Genomic DNA, 24,379 nt, shown 5'->3' on the forward strand with positions numbered 1-24,379 from the left:
TGGTGGAGACGGTAAAGGGCAGTTGTGATGATTTTTGGTTGTCCTCCACTGGTTTAATCTCCCTCTTATAGCTTCCCTTGTCTTCAGCAGATCTCTGTCTCTTTTAGTAGGAGATTGTATATAGAGGGAATGATGGTCCAAGGGTAATTCTTTAGGAAGACACCCATAAGTAATTGGAGATATTCTTGGACATTTGGAGACTGAATAACAGTAAGTGTCTGCCCATATACTTGTTGGTTTTCTAGCATGGTTTTAGTGCCTTTCCAAAGAATGGTCAGACTTGTGGTATACATGCAGAATTTATTCCACTTACCATACATCCACAAGTCATGCAAGTTCTTTCAAGAGGTTTTTACTAGAAGGTATTGCTGTTCTGTGTACTTTTTTTGGTTTTAGTTATGTCAGGGACTTGTTGCCCATGGTAGATAGTGTCGACGTTTAGGGGAGCAAGGACACTTCTACTGAATCAGTGATTCAAGTTAGCCCACACTCTGTCAACAGTATTCCAAAGGCCAAGGACCTGTTGCTTCTTCTGGCCCAATTTCTATGCATTATATTGTTAGTTCTTTATATCCCCATTCTTATCTAGTGATGTGGGGATGATATTTAATTATGCACGCTTGTCGGTCAAGATGAATAGGCATGTGCTGCTTGAAGATTTGAGACCTGAAAGAAACTTCCTATATGGTAAGAGCTTTTCCTCATTAGGAAACATGGCCTCACAGGTTATTTTCAGATAATCATGCTCAATTAATGTACAGTTTCAGCGTAAGAATTACGACTTACAAATTACTTTCATTAAATTTGTAAGTAATCCAGAACCAACTTTGGCTCCAGGACTGTAGGAGGAGGACACTGTAACCAGGAATCGTCCATTTGGTTCTTTAAGTCCAAGTTTTGGTCTTTTCCCTCTGTCATGCAACACAGAGTTTAACTAGTGTCCTTACACTTTCATGCAACATAGAATGGTCTAACTAAACCTGGTAAAACACTTATTAGATGTCAGGGCAGTGGAAAGACATCAGGATGGTTAACAGGTTTATTCCCTCGGTCAGAAACAAAGTCTTTGTGGGAAGTTTGCTGCTTTTTTTAGCAATTGGGGATTCAGGAAGAACAACTGCCTACAAGGGCTTTGACATTCGTAAGTTTGGCACTTGGTGTGGATTTAAGGAACACTCATTTAGCTTCCTAGCAGGTAGATGAAACAGGGACATCTGAATGATTACTACTACTTTTGTTGGCCCTCAGGCTTGAGTAGTGGATGTTTCCTTAAATTTTGCCTAATTCAGACTCATAGGCCTGCCCCTATTGAGCAATTTCATGTTCAAGAATTGTTTAGTCTCCTGTAGAGCCCTTGTAGCCTCAGGACAAAACTTTCAGAATCCAATGCTCTTGTTAGATGTCTCATTCTTCCATTGAGAAGAAATCAACTCTATTACACAACTCCATACAGTTCCGTTGACGTAGGCATCTCCTTAGAATGTCCCCTCCCAATAATAAGATTTTCAAGTTATCATAGGATCTGTCCTTAATTTAAACTGCCATGGCCTGGGGTCAGAAGCAGTGGTCTGTGAGTGTTGCTGAGGGTACCATTCTGGAGGAATTTTCAGCACCTGGAACCTTGTAGACGTCAATGTTTCTGTTTGGAGGAGATAAGACTTTTCACTGTCTACTTCCAAAGTTATCGTTCCATACGTACTTTCCTCGGTATTGCATCAAGTACTTTTAGATCATGCTGAGGACCAGCACTGTAAGGTGTTGAGATTGGAGCCCCTTCACCTCTATATCAGTCTCTCCCTGGAGTTTAGATGCGGGTCTAAACTTTATCTGAATTTACTGTAAAAACCTTTTATTTAGCAGTGGTTAATAAGTAAATTTACTTTTTGTACATGAACTTCCCTGACAGATATATACTTAGCTATAGTCTCCGACGTTCCCGACAGAATTTCAAATCTCGCGGCACACGCGGGACAGGTAGGTCAGGTGGTCTACCTTACCCGCCGCTGGGTGGCGGATGTACGAACCACTCCCGTAAGCTTGTCAGATTTTTCTCTGTCGCGGGAACGATAACAACTGTTGTCGGTTCCTCTCGATAGTTTTTCGATTCTCGCTTGCCTGGAGTTAATTTGGACTTCTTTTGGTGACGTATTCGCTTTGTTTGGCTTGGCATAGCGCTGATTGTGGACCGGTTTGATTTTGAGTTTGATTTTCTTTAACGATGTTCTGACCTAGATTCGGTAGTTTTAAAACTTCGGTATTGTTTAGGGTTTGCGTGAATGAAGGATGTAAGGTGAGGTTGCCGAAAGCTTCGGTAGACCCCCACACGGTTTGCATGAAATGCAGTGGGGGAATGAATGTTCTTTTGCTAACCCTTGTAGTGAATGTAAGGATTGAATGAAGAAGAATATAAGGCTCTCTCTTATGTTAGGAAGTTGGAACGTGATAGAGTGCGTAAGGCTTCCTCTAGAAGTTCTAGTAGATCTAGAATGAGTGAGGGTTTTTGGATGTGGATCCTAATGCTAACGTAGAATTAGAACCTTCTTCCCAAGTTGCAGCCCCTGCTCCCGCACCGAAGCCGAAGATTCGCCTTCGGAGGCGGCAGCTCTGAGAGCCACGATTCGTTCTATGGATCAGAAGATTCGTCAGTTGGAAGGTAAGGAGAGTGTTAGTGATCAGTGCAGTGTCCCCAGTGTTGTGGATGGGTGCGTCTGACCGGCTCCTTAGTGCCTCTAGGCCTAGACCTCTTCCAGACTCCCAGTTCCAGTGGAGTAGGAAAGTCGAAAGCCGCAAGAGGGCTAGGGAGAACCCCCACCGGTCAGGCGTTCCCCTCGGCAGATCCTGAAGTACGCTCCCAAGGGCTGCCTCGGATCGCTTACAAGAAAGGAGCTACTTCGCCAATGCTTCTCCTCTTCGTCGTCTCCCTCTCCGAAGAGAGGTTGGAACTCCCCGGATGCGTCGCGCCCGTTGAAGAGGGCTTGGAAGGCTCCCTGCAGTCCTTTGGCTTCTAGTCCGGAGGTTTTCCCGGAAGAATCGTCGGTGGAGGCGAAGAAACCCAAGAAATCCTGTGAGCGTTCTTCTTCCGCGCTCCGCGCTCGGCGCCTGCTTCGAGGAAGAACAACAAGATTCGCCTACGAGAGTACTCGCGGGACTTCAAGCTCAGATCACGGCGCTAGCAGACACTCTAGCAGTTAGATCACGTAGGAAGAAGGACGTTTCTCTTCCGATCAAGAGATCTAGGTGCCGCTCTTCAGAGGATCGTTCTCCTCGTTTTAGGCGTTCTCCTTCATATGGGAGGTTTCGTATGAAGGTAGGGGCTCGCGTGAGCGCCCTCGCTCGCCTGGCTCTCTTTCGACTTCAAGGCGCCAAACATCGGTAGGACGCTCTATGGAGAAAGAAGTTTTTCTCCAAGTTGGATTCCCGCTTCCGGTAAGCGCACTGCACCTGGCTCATCACGCTATTTCTTCAACTCCCTCGCGTGAGACTTCTCCTCAGCAGCCTCAAGATTCTAGAAGGCGTCCTTATGCAAGTAGGCGTTCTTCGTCCAGATGTCACTCTCCTCGAGTGTCGGATCGTGACTTCTCTCCTGACAGGCATCAAGAGTCTGGTAGGAGTCTGTGCATGATAGACGGCCTGCTGTTAGCCGCTCCCCGCAAGGTAGGCGCCAAGAGCCTACTGCACATCGATCTCCTAGTAGGCGCTCGTCTCTTTTAAGGCGTCATACTCCTGATTATTCTCCTCGGGGCAGACTCCTGATTATTCTCCTCGGGGCAGACAACAAGAGTCTTTCAAGCGCCCTTCTCCGTGTAGGCGCTCTCCCGCTTCTAGGCGCACTTCTCCTGACCGTTTGTCTCTTCGTAGACAACAGGAATCTCGGAAGCGCCCTTCTCCAAGTAGGCGCTCGTTAGCTTTGAAGCGCCCTTCTCCTGAATGTTACCCTCTTGTTAGACGTCAAGAGTCTCGCAAAGCAGCCTTCTCCTAGTAGGCGCATTTCGCCTTCCAGTCGAACTTCCGTTGATCGATAGGCGCTCTTCTCCTTGCAGCCGCTCACCTCGGGATAGGCGCAAAGAGTATAGTAGGCGCTCGTCTCCCTCGTAAGCGCCCTGTGGATATTTCCGAGGATTCTCGGAGTAGGAGCCCTACCTCTCCTCGGCTGAGATTCAGTCTACCTCGAAGAGGGAGCTCATCGTAGGCATCCCAGATCTTCTCTTCATTCTCCAGTGGATGTGAACTCTTCTAAGAGAGGGCGTTCTCCAACCTCTCGCTCAACTCCTACTAGGATCCCTTCGTCACCTAAGGATCTTCCGCGCTCGCCTCGACAAGACGTCCTAGAAGGTTCGGATGAGGAACCGAACACTTCTGCTGCTGTGTCTTCTTACAAGAAGCTTACAGAGCTACTTTTGCAAGTTTTTGGGGATTCCCTTTCTCCTACGGCTCCTCCTTCTCCTCACTCACTTTTTTTCAACGGCGAAGACAGCGAAGAGTTCTTCTTGTGTGAGGATGAAGCCAACTCTTTCTATGAAGAAGGCACTGAGGAGTTTTGGTTCCTGGATGGATTGGCCTTCCAAAGACAAAGCGGGGAAAACGATGTTCGCTTTTCCTCCTTCGAAGTTATCAGGACGCGCTGGTTTCTGGTATGAAACAGGAGAGTCCTTAGGATTGGGTCTACCGTCTTCGGCTGATTCGGATTTTTCGGCGCTGGTAGATTCGACAAGGAGAACTGCCCTTAACTCTGCTAAGACGACTTGGGCAATGAATGAATTGGATCACATGCTCAAAGGCATGTTTAGAGTGCTAGAAGTATTTAACTTCCTTGATTTTGGTCGTTGGGAGTCCTAGCCAGAAAATTGAAGTGCCAGAGTCAATTTCGCCAGAAGATCTTATGTGTGTGTTGTCTTGTATGGACAAGTCGGTAAGAGACGGAGCGAGTGAAATCGCCTCCCTGTATGGGGCCGGGGGATCGTGAAGAAGAGGTCGGTTTAGTTGTTCCTTCTTAACGAAGTCTGTCTCCCATGCCCAGAGGTCTTCTTTGCTTGTTGCTCCTCTGTCTGCTCAGTTGTTCCCTAAACATCGAGTGCAGGACATTTCAAGATCACTGTCGGCCAAAGCCACCAGGACCTTTTGGCACAGTCGGCAAGAAACCTCGCCCTTCCTTCCCTACCAAGGCTAAGAAGGAAAAAGCAAGTGTTCGAGAACCCTTTCGAGGGGCGTCTTCATCAAGAACCTCTACGTTTAGAGGTCGTAGACCTTCAAGAAGGGGTAAGACTTTCGCCAAGTCTGTTAAAGCCCCCAAATAACTTGCAAGTCCTTCAAACAACGGTGGGCGCCAGACTCTTAGAGTTTGCAGAAGTCTGGGCCCAAAAAGGGGCGGATCCTTGGACCCTTTCTATTTGAGGAGAGGTTACTCATCCCTTTCGTCGAAAGACCTCCCTTGACGACCATCCCAAGGGAACTGACGGCCAGGTACAGAGACCCTATCATGAATCAAGCTCTCCATCTAGCAGTAGATCAGATGCTGGAGAAGGGGGCTATCGAACTAGTGACAGACCATCATTCATCGGGCTTCTACAACCGCCTTTTCCTAGTTCCGAAAAAGTCCTCAGGGGGATGGAGACCGGTGTTGGATGTAGCGCCCTGAACTTCTTCGTAGAAAAGAAGAAGTTTCACGATGGAAACGCCTTCATCAGTGCTGGCAGCACTTCTCCAGGGGACTGGATGGTTTCTTGGATTTACAGGACGCTTACTTCCACGTACCGATCTCCATCCTTCCTCGAGGAAGTTTCTCAGATTCATGATGGGGGGGAAAATTTTTCAGTTCAGGGCTCTGTGTTTCGGCCTCTCGGACGGCCCCTCAAGTGTTCATGGGGATTTTAAGGAATGTGGCTCAATGGTCTTCATTTGAAAGGGGTGAGGATATCCATGTACCTCGACGATTGGCTAATAAGGGCCAATTCAGAAGATCGTTGTTTGAAGGACTTACAAGTAACTTTAGAATTGACGAAGCTTTGGGACTTCTCGTCAATTTCAGAAGTCGTCACTAATTCCCGAGCAAGAGTGTGTGTATCTCGGGATACAGATGAACTCTCTGAGTTTTCGGGCTTTTCCCCTCGCAGGAAAGGATAGCCGAGGATTCGAGAGAGTAACAACCTTCTTAGGGAAAGAAGTATGCACAGTGAGGGAGTGGATGAGTCTGCTGGGGACGCTCTCCTCGCTGGAGCAATTAGTTTTCCCCTAGGAAGGTTGCACCTGAGACCGCTCCAATTCTTTCTTCATCGGAATTGGAGTCGTCGTTCTCAGGATTTGACGTTCTCCCTGTCGTTATCCCAGGACATCAAGAAACATCTCTTATGGTGGACAGATCCCAACCTCTTTGCGAAGGGACTGTCTCTTCAATCACAGACCCCCAACCTGGTGTTGTTCTCCGACGCGTCGGACACGGGGTGGGTGCAACTCTGGAACCAGCGAAGTGTCAGGTACCTGGGTGGGGGACCAGGTAGCCTGGCACATCAACAGAAAGGAGTTGATGGCTGTGTGGTTGGCTCTGAAGGCTTTCGAGCCCAAAGTCAGAAGATCGGTAGTGCAGGTCAACGCGGACAACACTACAGCTCTGGCATATATCAGGAAACAGGGGGGACGCATTCCTTTCTCCCTGTACGAGACAGCAAGAGACCTTCTTCTGTGGGCAGAAGAAAGAGAATCAAGCTTCTCACCAGGTTCGTGAAGGAAGAAAGGAATGTAAGAGCAGATCTCCTCAGCAGGAAAGATCAGGTCCTTCCCACAGAGTGGACCCTTCATCTGGATGTATGCCAGAGCCTGTGGAAGTTATGGGGCAGGCCACACATAGACCTCTTTGCCACGTCAAAGAACAAGAGGCTGGATCCTTACTGCTCTCCGATATCGGATCCAGAGGCATTAGCAATAGATGCTCTTCTTCTGGACTGGAACGGACTCGACGTCTACGCTTTTCCCCCCTTCAAGATCCTGGGGCTAACCATCAAGAAGTTCGTAGAGTCCGATTCAACGAGAATGACCTTAATCGCTCCCTTTTGGCCGGCCCAAGAATGGTTCACAGAGGTACTGGAATGGTTGGTGGAACCTTCCAAGATCGCTCCCGCTAAGGAGCGATCTACTCAGACAACCCCACTTCGACAGGTACCACAAAAATCTCTCGCTCTCAGTCTGACTGGCTTCAGACTGTCCAAAGTTTGGTCAGAGTGAAAGGCTTTTCAGCAACAGCTGCTAAAGCAATCGCAAGAGCGAGGAGACCTTCCACCTTGCGTGTATACCAGTCAAAGTGGGATGTCTTCAGACGTTGGTGCAAGAGGAAGAACATTTCCTCTTCCAGTACCTCTGTGACCCAAATTGCGGATTTCCTTATTTTCCTCAAGAAGAATGTCATCTGGTTGTGTCAACTATTAAGGGATACCGCAGTATGTTGGCGGCGGTATTTCGGCATAGAGGCTTAAAGATATCTGATGATAAGGACTTGCATGATCTTATTAGATCATTTGAAACCATTAAGCGTCCTCATGTGGTACCAAACTGGAATCTAGACGTAGTTCTACAATTCCTTGGATCGTCTAGATTCGAACCTCCTAGCTTAGCCTCTTTCAAGGATCTGACGAAGAAGGCTATCTTCCTTTTGGCCCTTGCTACAGCTAAGAGAGTGAGTGAGCTCCAAGCTATTGAGGGCAATGTAGGGTTTAAGGAAGATTCTATGGTGTGTTCGTTTCTTCCAAATTTCCTTGCAAAGAATGAAAACCCATCACGGCCTTGGCCCAGGAGCTTTGAAGTTCGTAGTTTATCTTTTCTAGTAGGGGAAGAGCCTGAAAGAACTCTTTGCCCTATGAGAATTATGAAGTATTTCCTTAAGAGGAAAGGAACAACTTAAGGCGAATCAAGATGTGCTTTGGTGCTCTGTAAAGGACCCCACTCGGCCCATGTCGAAGAATGCTCTTTCCTTTTTTCTGAGAAGCCTTATTACAAGAGGCACATGTTGCTTGTAAGGAAGAACATTTTAAACTACTGAAAGTGCAAAGCTCACGAGGTGAGAGCCATCGCAACTTCGCTTGCATTCAGAAAAAATATGTCTGTGCGGAACTTGATGGAGGCGACTTTTTTGGAGATGCCAATCGGTTTTTGCAAACCACTACCTACGTGATGTAAAAATCACATATGATAAATGCTTCGCCTTGGGTCTTTCGTATCGGCGGATTCGGTGCTGGGGCAGGGAGCTGAAACTTATCCTGTGTAAATTCTTTATATGTTACCCTATATTTTATATTGTTGTTTTTGGTTGTTCTGAAAGAGGTTGCAGGAGGCACCTCTTTTGTCGTAATATTAACCCTTTGTATTTTGGTTAGGTGGTCTGGTGGGTTTTGGCTCCTTGCAGAGGTAGTGGTAAGGATCTGTTAGGTAAGCGGACAAGGTCCCTCTAACAGCATCCGACTTGGATTCTACCACAATAGGGGATCACATATCCCAGTGGTAGATCCGAGAGTCTTTCAGCATCAGGTCATCGTCCTAGCTGTAGCTCTCCAGGCAATGCAGACTCAGAGATAGTATCTATGAAGTCTTCATCCTGAAAAGGTGAGAACCAAGGTTTTTATATCCTACAACATTAGTTGTTTCCGTCTTACCTGTATTATTGAGCTGTCTCTTACCCTCCACCAAGGGTGCCAATCAGCTAAGTATATATCTGTCAGGGAAGTTCATGTACAAAAATGATATTGTTAAACTACAATAAAGTTTTGTACATACTTACCTGGCAGATATATACGATTAATGGCCCACCCAGCCTCCCCTCAGGAGACAGGTGGAAGAGAAAAAATCTGACAAGCTTACGGGAGTGGTTCGTACATCCGCCCACCCAGCGGCGGGTAAGGTAGACCACCTGACCTACCTGTCGCGTGTGCCGCGAGATTTGAAATTCTGTCGGGAACGTCGGAGACTATAGCTAAGTATATCTGCCAGGTAAGTATGTACAAAACTTTATTGTAGTTTAACATATCATGTCAGCACCCTTCTTTAAGCTGGTGTAAAGGGAATGCTATTTTAGCTTTCTGCCTTAGAGCTGAGGGTGATGTTAAGGCTATGCTTTACAGTTCCCTGTAAGAATTCCAATTTAACCCCTTGGTGGGGGGTGGGGGGGGGAGGAAACTTCTCTATTCTGTTGGGCATTTAAATTTAAAGGTTAAACCTAGAACATCATCCTTTTAGAGACCTTGAACATCTTTGTCAAAGGTAAATGCTGGAAGAGGCAAAGTTAACCTTGGTTTTGGTTTTTAGTTTTAAGAAAAACAGATGAGGGTCAAAAGGTTAGCCTGGAAGAGGCAAAAATCAACCTTTTGTTTTGTGGTTTTAGAAAAACCTAGCTGTCTTTGCCAATGGTTAAGCTTGAAGGCAAAGTTAACTTTTTGTTTGTGGTTTTAGAAAACCAAGAATGTATTTGTGAAGGTTAATCCTGGAAGAGGCAAAAGTTAACCTTTTGTGTTATGATTTTTAGAAACTTTGTCAAGGAACACAAGGTCCTCTGTGACATATGGATAGGCCAGTGCAAGCGAACTAGCTCCATTTCTTCTACCTTATTGAAATTAAACATTCATAATGTGAGCAGCAGTTGCAACTTCATTTAGTGTTAAGTCAATTTGTCACTCCAGAATAGGATTGATGTGTCACAGTAGAAGTACAATTCAGTTTTTTCCCGATCACTACCTTAAGTATACAGACAGAATTGTGTTTGAAAACAGTAAAGCACTTAATCCGCTACTAGTAGTGGGTAGTCTTTTCCTGAACCGAAAAAGAGCAATTTTTTAGACTTTTGTTTAAATCCCGGGTTTTAATATTTGGGGAGCGTGAAGGTACAAATTTTGTATAGCGTACCTGTATATTGGAAAGGTATTCATTTTAAGTGACTGTCGTTTGATAGGGCTTTTGGACCCAGGCACAGGGGTCCCTCATACCGCTTGCGTTTCATGCTGGATGAATCAAAGTGGTTTTCCTCCGCAAGGCTGCTCTTTGCTGCATACGTATGAGAGTCTTGCTCCCTGAATGGAATCCAACTTCTTGGTGGTAGTAAAATCGCCACCAAGGTATTCCCAGAGCAGGTGAAAATGTTTTGGGTTTCATATAAGAAACCTTTAGCTCAAATGGCTGAGCTGAATTTTGTCTAGCTGCACTACCCACCATCCTCTTCTTAATTGTGGGAATCAGCTAAATTTAATAGTAGGTAAGATTCACCTCAAATAATATAAATTTTCATAATAAAATTTATTTATTATTTGGATACTTACCTACTGTTAAAGTAGACCCACCCAGCCTCCCCACTACTTAGTGGGCTGTCAAGGAGAATTTTGACAAGAGCTAAAACATCGAAACACACCTGGTGGAGAACAGGTAAACTAGACAGTCATCCGGGCAGCCATTCAATTTTTTTTTTTTTTTTTAATGCCGACTCGCCTAATCAGCGGGGAGATATAGCTAAGTTTAACAGTAGGTAAGTATCCAAATAATACATTTTATTATGAAAATTTATATTATCATCTTCCTTTTTTGTGTGTTGATTGAACAGTTTATTGATTTGTGAGAGAATCTGGCTTTTTGAAGTACAGTATAGACTTCAGCTTCCAACTGGTGAGGTTTATGCCACCTTACTCTTACTTTTACATTGAACTTCATCACTGAAAGTTATTGCGAGTAGAGTTTCGTTTATATGATAGGGAAGTGATGGGTTTATTTTTTTTTTATTTAGTGTAATGCTTCTAGTTCTCCATTGTTATTTCATATCCAGTTCAGTCCCTCAGCAAGTTAAGTGACCAAGTGTTTTATTTGTTGTTACTTTTCTGTCTGGTGGTGTTAGTTTCTCTGCTAACTTCAGATTTGTTGCTCATAGGAACTTTAATAATTCTTGTTTGTTGCATTTAGTTTATTTGGGATAAATACAGTATTTGGTTCTTGCTCTCACTCATTTATTGATTCGTGGCCATTATGAATAGCTCAGTGTAATGTCTGCAGGATTTCAATCTCACAGTACAACTCCTTTTCAATTTTAATACCTCCTCGTGCTCCTTGCCAGTGTGAGCGTACTGTACAGTGAGCTGCATGTTGGATTCATGGGCCCAGTCAGGTTATTGAATTCCAGAGCCCTTCTTCAGCTATTCTTTCCTCTTAGATGACCTGCTATTCAGGCTGATGCAAAGAATGGATTTGCTGTAAAACAAGTAGGTTTTTAAAAACAAAATTTTGTTGGCAGTCACAACATGAACTGCACAAGAAATGAGATGTCCTAACCATTCTAGGACCCAGGAACCATAGGGGTGAAATGTATGGCTCTCCTGCAGCAGATAGTCTTCTTTTAAACGTGGAAATTGGGAATGAAGTGAAGTATCTATGATTCACGAATGTAAGCTATGGATAAAATTAGTTCAGTTATGAAAAGATCATATATTTATTAATACAATATTTCCTCAGTAATTGAAGGTACCGTTGTAATCTGTATTTTAATTACTACGTATTTTTATGCTTTTCAGTTGACTGGATTGTAGCAGATATGGTGTCTCTGCGTTGTGGTTCCTTGGGCCATCTGCGATATGTTATGAAGGACACCCTGCAGTTGATACCACTGTATGGGTTTTACTTTTATGTCCACGGTTGCATTTATGTGAAAAGAGGGAAGTTTAGTCAACAAAAAATGATTGCATCACTTGATTATCTGAAAAACCCAAAAATACCAGTAAGTGGTACCTTTTTTTATGAAGTAAAATTTAACCAATAAATTTGTCTCCCTTTAGTGTACAAACCTTTTCTTTTACTTACACCATACGTCACAGAATACTTGGTGGAGAAAGAAGTCTTGAATTGTACTTAGTTGAGACAGGGCCTTTTATCATGATGTGAGATGTATCATTAGATGTCTTGACAACTTATTGATGTATGCTGTGACATTTAGTTCCTTTATCTTTTTGTTTACTTGCTTTCTGGATAGGGTTGGTATAGTATTTTTTACTTGTCATAAGCATGTACATCATGAGTCTTTGTTCTGTGAATTACAACTAAACAAGAAGGTAAGAGTGTTGTGTCAGGTCAGCTACTGACACCTCCTACTTGTAAACCACCTAATGTCACTCACTGGGCAAATTTTGCAAAATTAAGAGTAATTTTGTCTGTGCAATATGCTTTCTGTTAACCAGTATTGGATAGCTGTAGTGAAAATCACATAACTTTACACATTTTCCCCTGATAAAATGAATAACTCAAGAAAACACTTCACAATATGTACACTTGAAAGATAGACAGGTGATGCACTTGGCAAAATTTGGAAGCAGCAGGGTGAGTGATGAGTTCAAGCATGCAGTAATCTTGAAATTTATCCATCATAGATTCCATCGCTTGAGATTTTTTTATGGATGAAGACCTTAATGTTTTTCTTTATGGAGGGTTTCACCTTAAATTCTTGGAAGTATGGACTGAAATGGTTTGACCAAACATATGCACAGATACATAGATGTTGCATAAGTCATACATTTCCCCTTAATCTTTGTTTCAGGTGTTTTCACTGTTACACCTAGCAATACGCATGTACTATGTTAACTTTTTAGGAGAATTTTAGCTCGATGCAATGACAAACTTTGCAAAGGTGTAACTTGGTTCATATGTACACTGTGGCACCAGTACTGAGAACAAATTTAGACATATATTTTAGTTACAAAATGCTCTGTGTTTTTATAGTTATTTATTCAATAGTACAGCACATTAGTATGCAGTGGTGTATGAATGCTGAGATAAATGATTGATACCAGTACTCAAAATAATGCCCATTGCAGATGGTATCTGAAGTAGAATTATGAAATTTAGACACTCCTTGGGAATGCTGTTATGTAAAAAGATGGATATCTAGGAAAAGGTTGCTGATATAGATGTGTTTTTATATGACTTTCATTGTGTCCTCCAGCAACAGGATTAACTACTATATATTTCATGAATAAGGTCTTAGTTGATGTTTCATTTTAAATTTGTGTTCATGGTTACCATACGTCACCATTTAAAGCCCCTCCGTATCATTAACAGCCATGAAGTCTGTTCTTTAAGACAAGTACATATAGATCAAAATCTTCCCACATTCAGGTTTTTTTGGTTTTTTTTTTTATTTTCCATCCCCAGATCACTTGCCTCTCCATCTTGCCAAGTAGATTAGAATGCAAGACATCTTTTGGGGTGTGTGTAAATAAAAAAAAAAAAAAATACATTTAAACAAAGTAGTTTATTGAAAAGTATAAGTTATCTTCCTTGGTAATGTAAGGTGTGGTAAGGAAAGAGACTATAGTACATTGATCAGACCCTAAAAAAGCGATGAGTGATTTGAAAATCCAGGTAATGACGGTTGAAATGGGGTTGACTATATTGATGTGAGGGAGTAACCTCTTAGTGATGATTTGCTGATGAACAACTGGAAGAAGAATAAGAGTAAGGTGCATGTTTGGCTAAGATAGCCTCACTGCCTTGTTGTCCAGTGCTTACTGTAATATGATATGGAGGTGTTCACAAAGGCAGAACGATTCTTGACTGGTGACCAGGTTACTTCCCCAGCAGCTGGCTTAAGGAAGTGTTTATACTGTATTGCAGGATAGTGCATTTATAAACCTGGCAGATATCTTTTGAGTACATATTAATTTCTTTCATATGAATACTTGAGCCTTTGTAATAATTTAGCAGAATTTTTTATATTTTTACTTTCAGCATATGCATATAAATGCAAGTTTAACATGTTTTGGTTATAAAGAGTAATGTAATCTTATTTTGGTTGTATGTGCAGATAGCAGCAATTACATGTCACAGCTCAGTGTCCTTGAATTTTTTATGCCCCTTTTTATTTTCACGCTCTGTATTTTTTTTTAATGAATTCGTAATATATTCCAAATGTCTATAGTATTTTAATCAGAGCCATAGGCACAGCATTCATATGATTTGAATTTGTGATACTTTCAAAGTATTTTTTTTTTACAGTTTTGGGATGACTGCTCACAGTCTTAGCAATTAGAAGTACTACATTAATTTTTATAAGCTAATCCTATATAATAATAATAATAATAATACTTGACCTGATTCGATTTTGCAGACTTGGCTGGTGGTGTTTCCTGAGGGAACGCGATATTATCCAGGTCATCCAAAAGTTATTGAGAAGTCAGAGAAGTATGCCCGTGACAACAACATACAGGTTTGTCATTTCTTTAATTCTTCTAGTGTATAGTACTTGCCCTGTGGATACGGTTGGTATTTTACTTGTTTTGCAGAAATGTTTATTTTAGCATGAATAATACTCTGATATTTTTCTTTTGTAAACACCTCATGGTTTTCTTTTCCATTTTTCTTTTTTAAACAGATTATTACACCACTTACTTACTGTCTTTTGCTACATTGAACGTTTTGTGATGAATGAAGGAACTTTAATAAAAATTTTGATATAACTTTACAGTTATATGTAGACCATCAGTAGTTATTTGTTGAAGTCGACTACATAAGATGATGATGATTTTTGGCAGAAAAAATTAAAGCTAAGATGATAATGATGATTTTTGGCAGAAAAAATCAAAGCTAAGATGATAATGATGATTTTTGGCAGAAAAAATCAAAGCTGAATTGATGCTGTATTCATGTGTAATTAAAAAGCTATTTAAACCAGCCTTGAACTAGTCAAGAATTTTAGTTTGATAGCCACATTAAACTCGTATATGACTGCTAAGTGATCTGTTGAAGAATGAGTTACTTGTATGTATATTATTTTTCTGCAAGCTTCATCTAAACTCATGTTAAGTACTTGGGTGGGAGAGAGTAATTCAAAAGTTTTTTCCTTTTCCAATTTCTCTTTAGCCATTTGTGTTAAGACTGCATCATGTTAAGAGAAGATGAGATGCTATCGTCCTTTTCCACAATAAATGTATGCATGAAGGTTATTGATCCTCAAAATTGCTTTGTTAGTATCAGACAGTTTATGTGAATATTACTGTATGCCTTACTTTAGTTGATTTTTTCTTAATTTGCTCTTATCCATTCTTTTGATTTTAAGACAGCAGTTTCATGTTGGTTACATTATTATGGCCTGTATTGCAGAATGGTCTTGGTAGCAGTGGCAAAGACATATCTCAACGCCCAGTAAGGAGAAGTACTTTACAGTATATCTTTTATTTTGAAAATCTTGGTTATTGGTATTTCATGTGTGTATGTGTGGTGCATTCTGGGTGTTTCAAAGATAGTTGGGGTTTGTTTCGTAAAAATGTTTAATTTTATTAACACTGTATAGTAGTTATTGATAGGATGTCTGTTCCCCATGCTGTTTTATTAGAAAAATATGTTGGTGTCTGTTTCTCATTTTGTTTGTTCAGTATTGTATGGGTTTTGCATTTCTTGCTCATTTTCTCGATAATTTCTTCCTCCTTAGTGATCCATTGCTTTGTAGTTCATATTCCATTTATTTATTTTTTAATGTAGGGACTGATTGTGTTCATCTTACTTTATATTTGTAAAGGATACTTTTGTTTTCCATTTACTCATGTGTTTTTGAATGAATTTATTTTGTTCTTTTATTGTATAAGAAATTTACTTTTGGTATATTTCAAGATAGTAGGTTTACTTGTTCAATTTATTTTGTTTCCATTTATTGTATTACTTTTTTCAACATACGAATTGTCTTTAAACATTTTTTTTCTATAATGTCTTCCTTTTTGTTTCATTTCATTCCCTTTCATGCATTTTCCTTTTCATTACCCTTTGGGGAAGTAGTTTTTGCCGTCGTCCGTCTGTATCTTATCTGTTTTTCTGTCTCTTGTTTTATCAGGCTTACATTGCCATTTTAGCTTATTCTACAAAGTGGAAGGTATTATATCAAATTTGGTATGAAGTTGGAAATCAGCTACGTAGCGTTTATTGGTAGGTTGTCACCACGTCTTCTAGAGGGCTTAAGGGATTCAGTTCAGAGAGGAATAGCTTTGCATGAAGGGAGTTCCTCTGTTTGTTCATTAATGCATCTGTCATGTTTCTCTTATCTTCGCAAGAGACTGTCCACCTGTCTGTCAGTGAGGTTCTTTGTCACTTGTACTCATACATGTTGGAAGGGATTTCAGTCAGATTTGTTACAATGGCAAACCCTCATGCATAGATGTACGTGAAGGGAGATTATCTTGTATATCTGTCTCTGTCAATTTGTCTGTCATGCTTACCTTGTTGCTGCTCCTCTTAACATTGTTAAAGGGATGCTTGACATAGATCTATAATTGTGTTTATATTCAATTCCGTGAAATCTAATGCAATGCGCTAAATTCTGTTTGACATCAAAACAATTGGTGAACCAAGATGAGTGAGAAACTTGAGCAATTATAGGTTGTTATCATTGGCATTATTAAAAGTTAAACAGCAAGCCCATAGCTCCAACAGCATCTGCACCTTGTTACGGAAAAAGAAATATAGCTAAGAATAAACTGTAAAAGAGAAATAAAAAGAAACTTAACTTCTAAGAGGCTAGCCCTGTGAGAGCTAAATAATTTGGTACTGCATGGTGCATAGTATTATTATCTGGGATATTTGTATGCAAAGGATGACCAGAATTATGGAAAAATTTTACATAGCATGTACAGTGAACTAACTGGGTGGTGGTGCCCAAGACTAATACCAAGATCAGGTATAAAAATTTAGTAGAACTCTAGATTTGGTCCGATTTAAAATTAAGTCATCTGCGGAGGATCAAACGGTTTAACTATTCAAAATGTGTCAACAAAGAGAAGAGAAATGTTTCCTCTAGATAGGCGTATCTCCAAAACTCCCAGAAGACTCAGAAAATAGAAATTTGTTGTACATTTAAAAAATATGAACCAGTTCTGTTTCTCCAGTGGATTTACAGCTAAGAATGACACCTAGAATTTTAATACTGTATTTAATTTTTTTTTTTTTTTTATTTTTTTTTTTTTATTTTAATCTGTATTTTATTTTTTTTTATTTTAATACGTATTTATTTTAAATACTGTATTTATTTTAATACTGTATTTATTTTTATTTTTTATTTTAGGTTCTTCATTTGAATATTATGATTTATATATACTATTTGTTTATTGTTTTCAAACTGTTATTTATGAAACATCTGATGGGGGGTGAGTAAGTGCATTTTAAAATTGTAATCTATGTACTGTATGGTCAAGTTACATTTAATATTTTGTATTTGTGTTAAGCTGAAGTTGACATTTTCTTTTTAACAGGTTTTAAAACATCACTTAGTGCCAAAAACTAGAGGAACATGGCTAGTGACAGAAAATTTGCATGAAAAAATTGATGCCATTTATGACGTATCAGCTTTCTATGAGGGAAGTGTGAACGAAGAAGGCATCAGAGGAAATGCTCCTCAGTTGATAGGTAATGTATGATGGATGGCACAAGTTTGCATGCAAGGGAGGTACAAGTAATAGTTACAAATGATATACTGTATAATGACAAATATGTTATGAAATCATGTTCCAACCTTTTACTATGGTAAGTTATATCTGCTGTTCAAACTGTCCTCCTTGAGAACTTGGTTGCATGAAATTAGTGATATATATAGTACGTAGTATGCTGTTTCAGAATATTATTGAAAGGCCTTGTGAATTTAATGTTTGGGATGTTTCAGTTATTTTTTGTTCATGTGCTTATTATGTTGCTATCAAGTATCTTGTAGTAATGAGCACAGCAATAATAAATTCAGCATAGAGGTTATGCCCTTAGTACGGATGTGGAAAAGATAGTGTAACGTAATGGGAAGAAAAGGCAACTTCAAAGAAAGGGGTTGTAGTGTTTTACCATTTGATGCATACTTAAACCATGTCATTGTTATTGTTGTGAGCTGGTTTAACAATATCTGGAGAACGTACCATAACCCATCCAAAGATTCATATGAGGTAAAGCAAGAAAAGTTGAGTAGTTATATGAGAAGAGACCAAGATTAACGAAAAATGAAGGAAAGTGTACTTGGGAGGAACCAGAGTGAAGCTGTACATAAAACATTTTGTATTGTCTTCGGAATCCTGTGAAGGCACACAATTAGGAGTATCTTTTTGCAGCTCAGCTCAACGTAGGTTTCCTTGTTATAACCTGATATATATAAAAAAATGGAAAGGGAAAATTGGTTGGAACAGGGTCACATACGGTAAGTCCATTCTGCAGGTCCACACCAGCCTTTTGATACCCTTTTAACACTACCATTCTAATGCACCTCCCCTGGGCAAGGGCCAGTATGGCATAAAGCCAGCTGAGTCTCAACCATTTGTAAAACATAGGAACTTTAGAAATGAAACCAGGAAAGATAATGGATAACCAAGTCTCTGCTGACATAGATTCAAACGGGAAGGTGCAAATCTTTTAGAGTAGGGATGCGAAAGTAAGCAAAAGCCTGTGATTCAACACAAAGGAAAAAAATACAGTGGAATGGAGTTATACAGAGAGCATTTGGAGGTTAGAGGAGAATTTCAAGCTGTGGCAGATTATAGGTGGCCTAGATGATCAAAAAGTCTAAAGGAATTAGATGAGGTAGGCCAGAAGGCAGATGGTAAGGATAAATAGAAAGATTGGAAAGAATGGAATCCAAACTTTAATCAGCAGAGGAAGGGAAACAAAGTAAATAGTACATACATATATACAACCAAAAAAATTAAGAATTGATAGGTTAAAAAAGTGCCAAAATTTAAAGGTAGTAAAGATTAGAAATAGCCTAGGTCAACTAGTAATAAGGGTAAAATGTATTTATGAAATAAGGTTATGATATTTTTTTTGATAAGCAAAAGAATGAAATAGAATCTCATGATTGAAAGAAATCGTATTTTACATTCATATTATTTTTATCATTATTGATAAGTTGGTTTGGAGATAACAGCATTTGTTCTGACACGTTATACATACCCTCGGTCCTTTACATAAGGAATTACTATTCAGCGCCAGCTGGACCGGTCGTAAGATTTACTAACAAGGTAGTTCAGCAGTAACTGCTTGTCTGATGATCGGGAGTCCCGCCTGAGTGGAGGTAAACATATCACTTTGCTTTCGACTGCCGTGGGGTGAAGACGTGTGCTCGCTGCTCTGGCCGCTCCTGTCGTGAGATTTGTATCAAAGCTCTGGATTACTTTCAACTTTTTTCTCTTAGAATAGTTGTGAAAGTGATTTGAGTACTTTATTTTTATTATTATTTTTTTTTATTTTTTGTGGAAGTGCATTGCTGGTAACATGCAGTCCCACGAATAGAGAAGCCCTCGCCCCCATCCAACCAGAGTGTGTGCCCTGGAGTGGGAGGCCGTAAGTGTTGGGGCTTTTAGGTCCAGTGATACTGTGGACCCTCATCCCTTATGTTCTAGATGCTGAGGGCATGAATGCTCTCTGTCATTGACGTTTGATGTTTGTGTCTCTTGGTCGGAGGAGCAGTGGGAGTTGTATGAGAAGAGGAAAAGACTGATTCCTCCCACCAGTAAATGAGTATTTCCTTTTCTAAAAGGACCGATGGTTTGTATAAAGTGTCGGAACAAATCACAATTTTTGAAAGTACTAAATTGTATTTTTCCTAACTACAAACCTGAGGTCCTTTATACATATAGTGCCACCTCATGCCACCCCTCACTCTTTACTTCCAGTCGGGCGGGACTCCCGACCACTGGACAAGCAGTTACTGCCGAACTACCTTGTTAGTAAATCTTACGACCTGTCCAGCTGGCGCTGAATAGTAATTCCTTATGTAAAGGACCTCAGGTTTGTATGTTAGGAAAATACACTTTACTCTCAAAAATTGATTTGTTATTCATGAAGTTTGAATTTTAGGTATGTTGATGGGCAAATGCAAGAAGATTCACATTCACATAAGGCGCATCCCCATGTCAGAAGTACCAAAAGACGAAGAAGAACTGAAAGTATGGCTTCACAATTTATATATCAAGAAGGATGAGTGAGTATTGTGTTTTTAAGAATTTGTTTTCTTTATTTCTCCACACTTTATTTTTCTTGAAAGATAAATTTTTTGCTGAAAGCCTGGTTTACAAACTGTCCTTCCATTTGTTGTAAACTCATGAATGTACAGTGGTCCCCCCGTATTCGTGGGTGATGCATACCATACCCTCCCTGAATAATTAGAAACCACGAATAGTTGGAACTCTTATAAAAATGCTTTAAAACCTTCGGTTTTGTTAGTTAAAACTCAAGAAAAACCCACTAAAAATTTTTATACCTGCTTTTTTAATAGTTTTATCACTAAAAGTGCATTTTATGATGAAACTGATAAAAAAACAGGAATTTGTGGATATTTCTCGTAGAAAAATACAGAGAATAGACAAATTTTCTGCGAATAATGCGGGGAAATATTCCAGAGAGAAATCTGCGAATGTGTGAGTCCACGAATCCGGAGAACTCTAATACGGGTCCACTGTATATTTTTGTACTAGAAGTGGTGGAACTTTAACCTTCTTGTGTCCTTGTTTTTGTTGTATGTTTTCATGAACCTGCAGCTTTAGAAGAATTCAAGTAGTGCTTCTTCCAGATTTTTTTCTCATTTGTTATATCTACATATAACATCAGCAAAACTCTCCTCTCATCAGCGTCACATCCGACTGGGGAACTTCTATCACTGCATCTGATAGCCTGCGTTATCTTCGTTCCTAAGATCATTTTAATCTTTATTCTTACATAGATTAGGTCCACTCCAGTTACATCTTGAGCCATTGCATCCATGACCAGTATTCCTTATCTATTTTTATTGCATTTCACCACCATTCAACCAGAATTTATATTTCTCCACATCATTACCAATGTATTTTCTGGCAGCTCCTCCATTCCATTTATTACTTTAACTCAGCTGATGCAATTTAAAAAACTTCCATATTTGGCTGGTGGGAAATATTAAAATTTGTAAGTCTAATCTCTGAATTTTCTATAGCATTTAACAGGCAATTTCACCTTGACAGGCTTGCAGAAAACTTCTTCACTAAAGACAAAGAAGCCAGAGCCTCTGTACAGACAAGATTAGGTGGCCGTCCTCATTCTCTTGGTCTTTGGTCCACATTATCATCATTTCTGGTCTTCACAGCCATAACAGTGCCTGTTTTATGTACCAAGATTGGTCGCCAGTTATACCTTCAGCTTCTTGTCTACGGAACATTGGGTGGTTACGGGTGGTTAGCCCTTCGTTCAGTATGTTAGAAAAGAATGATTCTAGGATGTTTTATTTTTAATGTTAAAAAGTTTACCATGAATAACCTAAGTGCTGAGATGTTGGAGTTTGTTTGTAGCATTTGTATTCTCATTGACCATACAGTGGAGATATTTCTCTTTCATATCATCAAATATAAAATGTTTATGGAGATGACACAAATGGTATTTTTTATGGGATAATATTGTCTGGATCAGTAATACTCATATAGAAAATGATGAATTGCTAATGCATAAAGAATGAGATGTAGAGGAAGACACTAGATTATAGTTTGAAACTATATTAAGTAAACATCGTGTTTTTAAAGGGAGCTCAGTATTTTAGGGATTATTTGTATGGAGGGTATACAGTATAATGAAGAGTGACTGTTATTTATACTGTATTTATTTTTTATTTTCTAAGCCTGCTTTTGAGGAGCTGTTATGTTTTGGGAATGTCACAAAATCCCCTCAGTAATTGGGAGTTTGTTGCCGCTGAAAAAAAAAAAAAAAAGAGCTCGTTTGTAGATGTAATGCTCTTGTAAGGATGAAATTGAGTAGAGAGAAGTGTGAGAAGGAAGCTTGCATAAAAAATGAAGGTCACTACTAACCTGCACCTGGCCTTAGTTCACCCCAGTTGGGGCATTATATTGAATTTTGTGTTCAAAGAGATTGTCAGTTTTAAAACAGTGTGTGATTGCCATTTTTGAAAGTGTGTTCATAAGGAAATACCAAATGCTACTACTTTAGAGTGTTAAATACTGTATACATAAATATACGTATTTCTGTGTATATGTGTAAACAGTATTTTTTCTTGTAGGTAACACGTGTTCAAAATACTGAAATGCAATTAAAACTAAGAATGCCACAAATTTGACTGCTGAGATTGCTGCACTTGAAGACTTGTATACACTTAAGTTTGAAATTAAATTAACATCATTGATATGATGTATATAATCACAAGCATTACTTTAGAAGGTTCTCTTCATTTATATAAATGTAGAGACTGGCCTAAGTTTCATTGTTTACGAGAGATATGTATTCGTCCTTTTTCTTTAGCAGTAATCTTGTATTACCTGCGATTGCTTTCACAAGATGGTAATAATAATGAGGTAGTTTTAATTGATGCAAAGTTTTCTTTAGATAATTTCATAACCTGAGATTCTCATGTGATACCTATCTGCTTATTGGTAAAGTGCATTATTGAAGTGTATTTTTATATTTATACATTATACTTCATTATTTTTTATAATATTCTAGAATTTTCTTTGTTTTTCATAGCAGATTTGCATGATTCAGTCTAGCAGATTCAATTCTTTGGAGGTAATTAGTCAGTCTTTACAATACAAAACTAATTAAAAAAATTTCTTACAATACAAAACTAATTAAAAAAATTTCTTACACTGGTTATTGTTTTGAGCAAGAATTCTTAGTTAAGTCAGTTGAAGCTTAATTTATTTGATAGTCTATAGTACAGTTGAGATAGTCCCTGACTTATGACTGGGGTAGTGTCCTGACATGCAAACTTTTTTGGAATGCATATATTTTGCATAATTGCTCTCTTTATTTATGCAATACATTTTTTATTTCATTTGTTACACATATTTACATATTGATATTTTAGGTACAAATTTGCTTTACTTGTGGTGTACCTTTATGTTACAATTTGGCAGATTGATTTTTAAATGTTTAAGAACATTTTTTCCTCAAACTTCACATTCTGGAAGTGTGAATGGATACAAACAGAATAAGTTGTAAGTTGGGGACAGTCTGTTTAGTTCATGTTAGGGAAGTGAATGTGTATATGTATCTGTTTGAAGTTGGAGGAATCTTGTGTTGCTTAGTATCAATTGGAGGTAATGAAGTGTTAGTGTGGAGATTTAATGGAATATCATAGAAGAGAAAGGTAGTTAGACAACCACCCAAGTTTGAAGAGAATTGGTTGCTCATAGTAAAGATGGACCACAGGCAAAGAATATAGCTCATGTCAAATTAAGATAGTTATAAGAGATTATTTGACATTTTTTTATGATTCCAGGGATGTATGCATGATGTGGAAGGTTTTGTTTATAGAGTTTCCATCTATTGTCTTTCATTATTACTGTAGCAGAGATTTTACCAGTACTCCCAAGGAAAAGCTGAAGCACACCCAAGCTTAATCAGAAAAAAAAAAAGATACGGACTGTCAATATGAAGTAGTTGAGTACCGGTACATTCTCAATCCTTTTTGATCATCCAAAGCACAGTCAGGTGGAGGGGGGGGGGGGGGGGGGGGGGGGGGGGGGGGGGGGGGGTGGGGGGGGCACGTTGGATTGCATTTGTGAGAGGAAGAAATTAACCAAAAAAATGTTGAGGTTTTCATTTTGCTTATGCCTCTCAGCGTGGACCTTATCAGTTGCTTATCATGCTGTTCTTGTAGCTATGTCGCCAGAATAATGATGACACTATTGAGAACTTTCCCCGCTCTATTCCCAGTGAAGAGAGGTTTATTGTTGCTTTTAAAATATTTTATACAATTAGCCATTCTAACCCTCGTTTTGTGGTGCTGTACGTAATGTCTAGGTAACCTTTATTTTAGAAGTATGCTGTATTCTCTTGTTACCTTGTTCAATATTGTTGCACAGGTTGTCATTTATAAATGCACAATGATGGGCTTTAGTTTTTTTATTGACTGTCAGTGTTTGAGTTTCATGTACAGGGTATTGGAAATTGTTTAAGGTTTCTGCGAAAAGAACTGCATAAGTTAGCGTTTATACTCCTTTTTTCCCTTTGCATTTAAAAAAGTTAAAATAGACCTTTGGCCCCTTTTATGAAAATGATTTAGTGTTAAATATAACTTATGGTATCATGTTAAGGGTATCGGCGGGGTCGGGGGTTAATTTTGAGTGACGGTGTTCAAACTTGCCACAGGTTGTTACCTCTAGTGGATTGAACTGAAGATGCACACAAAATTTCAGGTGAATTAGATAAAAACTCTTTTTTTACAAACAAATATTTTTCTTTAAAACATAGCATTTTTTATTTGTTTTTTAAAGTGTATCTCCTTCCTTATTTATCATTCCATTTAAAGAAAAAAGTAATGGCAGAAAGTTTAATACCTATCAAATAAAACGGCAAACTCAGAAATCCAATATGTGATGTGTGCTATTTAAAAAGAATATTTTTAAAAATTCAATAAAAAAATACCTAAAATTATGTATTAAAT

The 24,379-nt window shown here is 39.3% G+C and overlaps 1 protein-coding gene and 1 long non-coding RNA gene across 4 annotated transcripts in view; both read left to right on the forward strand.

Annotated features, from left to right (window-relative positions):
* Window positions 1–24,379, forward strand: part of LOC135212438 (uncharacterized) — an 82,660-nt gene that overhangs the window by 19,840 nt on the left and 38,441 nt on the right. The window lies entirely within an intron of this gene.
* On the forward strand, window positions 633–23,439 carry LOC135212865 (1-acyl-sn-glycerol-3-phosphate acyltransferase epsilon-like). Its single transcript, XM_064246630.1, has 7 exons — window positions 633–687; window positions 11,526–11,728; window positions 14,111–14,209; window positions 15,103–15,144; window positions 17,238–17,391; window positions 19,816–19,939; window positions 20,952–23,439. The coding sequence occupies exons 1-7, from the start codon at window positions 633–635 to the stop codon at window positions 21,184–21,186; spliced, it is 912 nt and encodes a 303-aa protein (XP_064102700.1). The 3' UTR covers window positions 21,187–23,439.

Source organism: Macrobrachium nipponense, chromosome 41, assembly GCF_015104395.2.
Source record: "Macrobrachium nipponense isolate FS-2020 chromosome 41, ASM1510439v2, whole genome shotgun sequence".
Taxonomy (NCBI): domain Eukaryota; kingdom Metazoa; phylum Arthropoda; class Malacostraca; order Decapoda; family Palaemonidae; genus Macrobrachium; species Macrobrachium nipponense.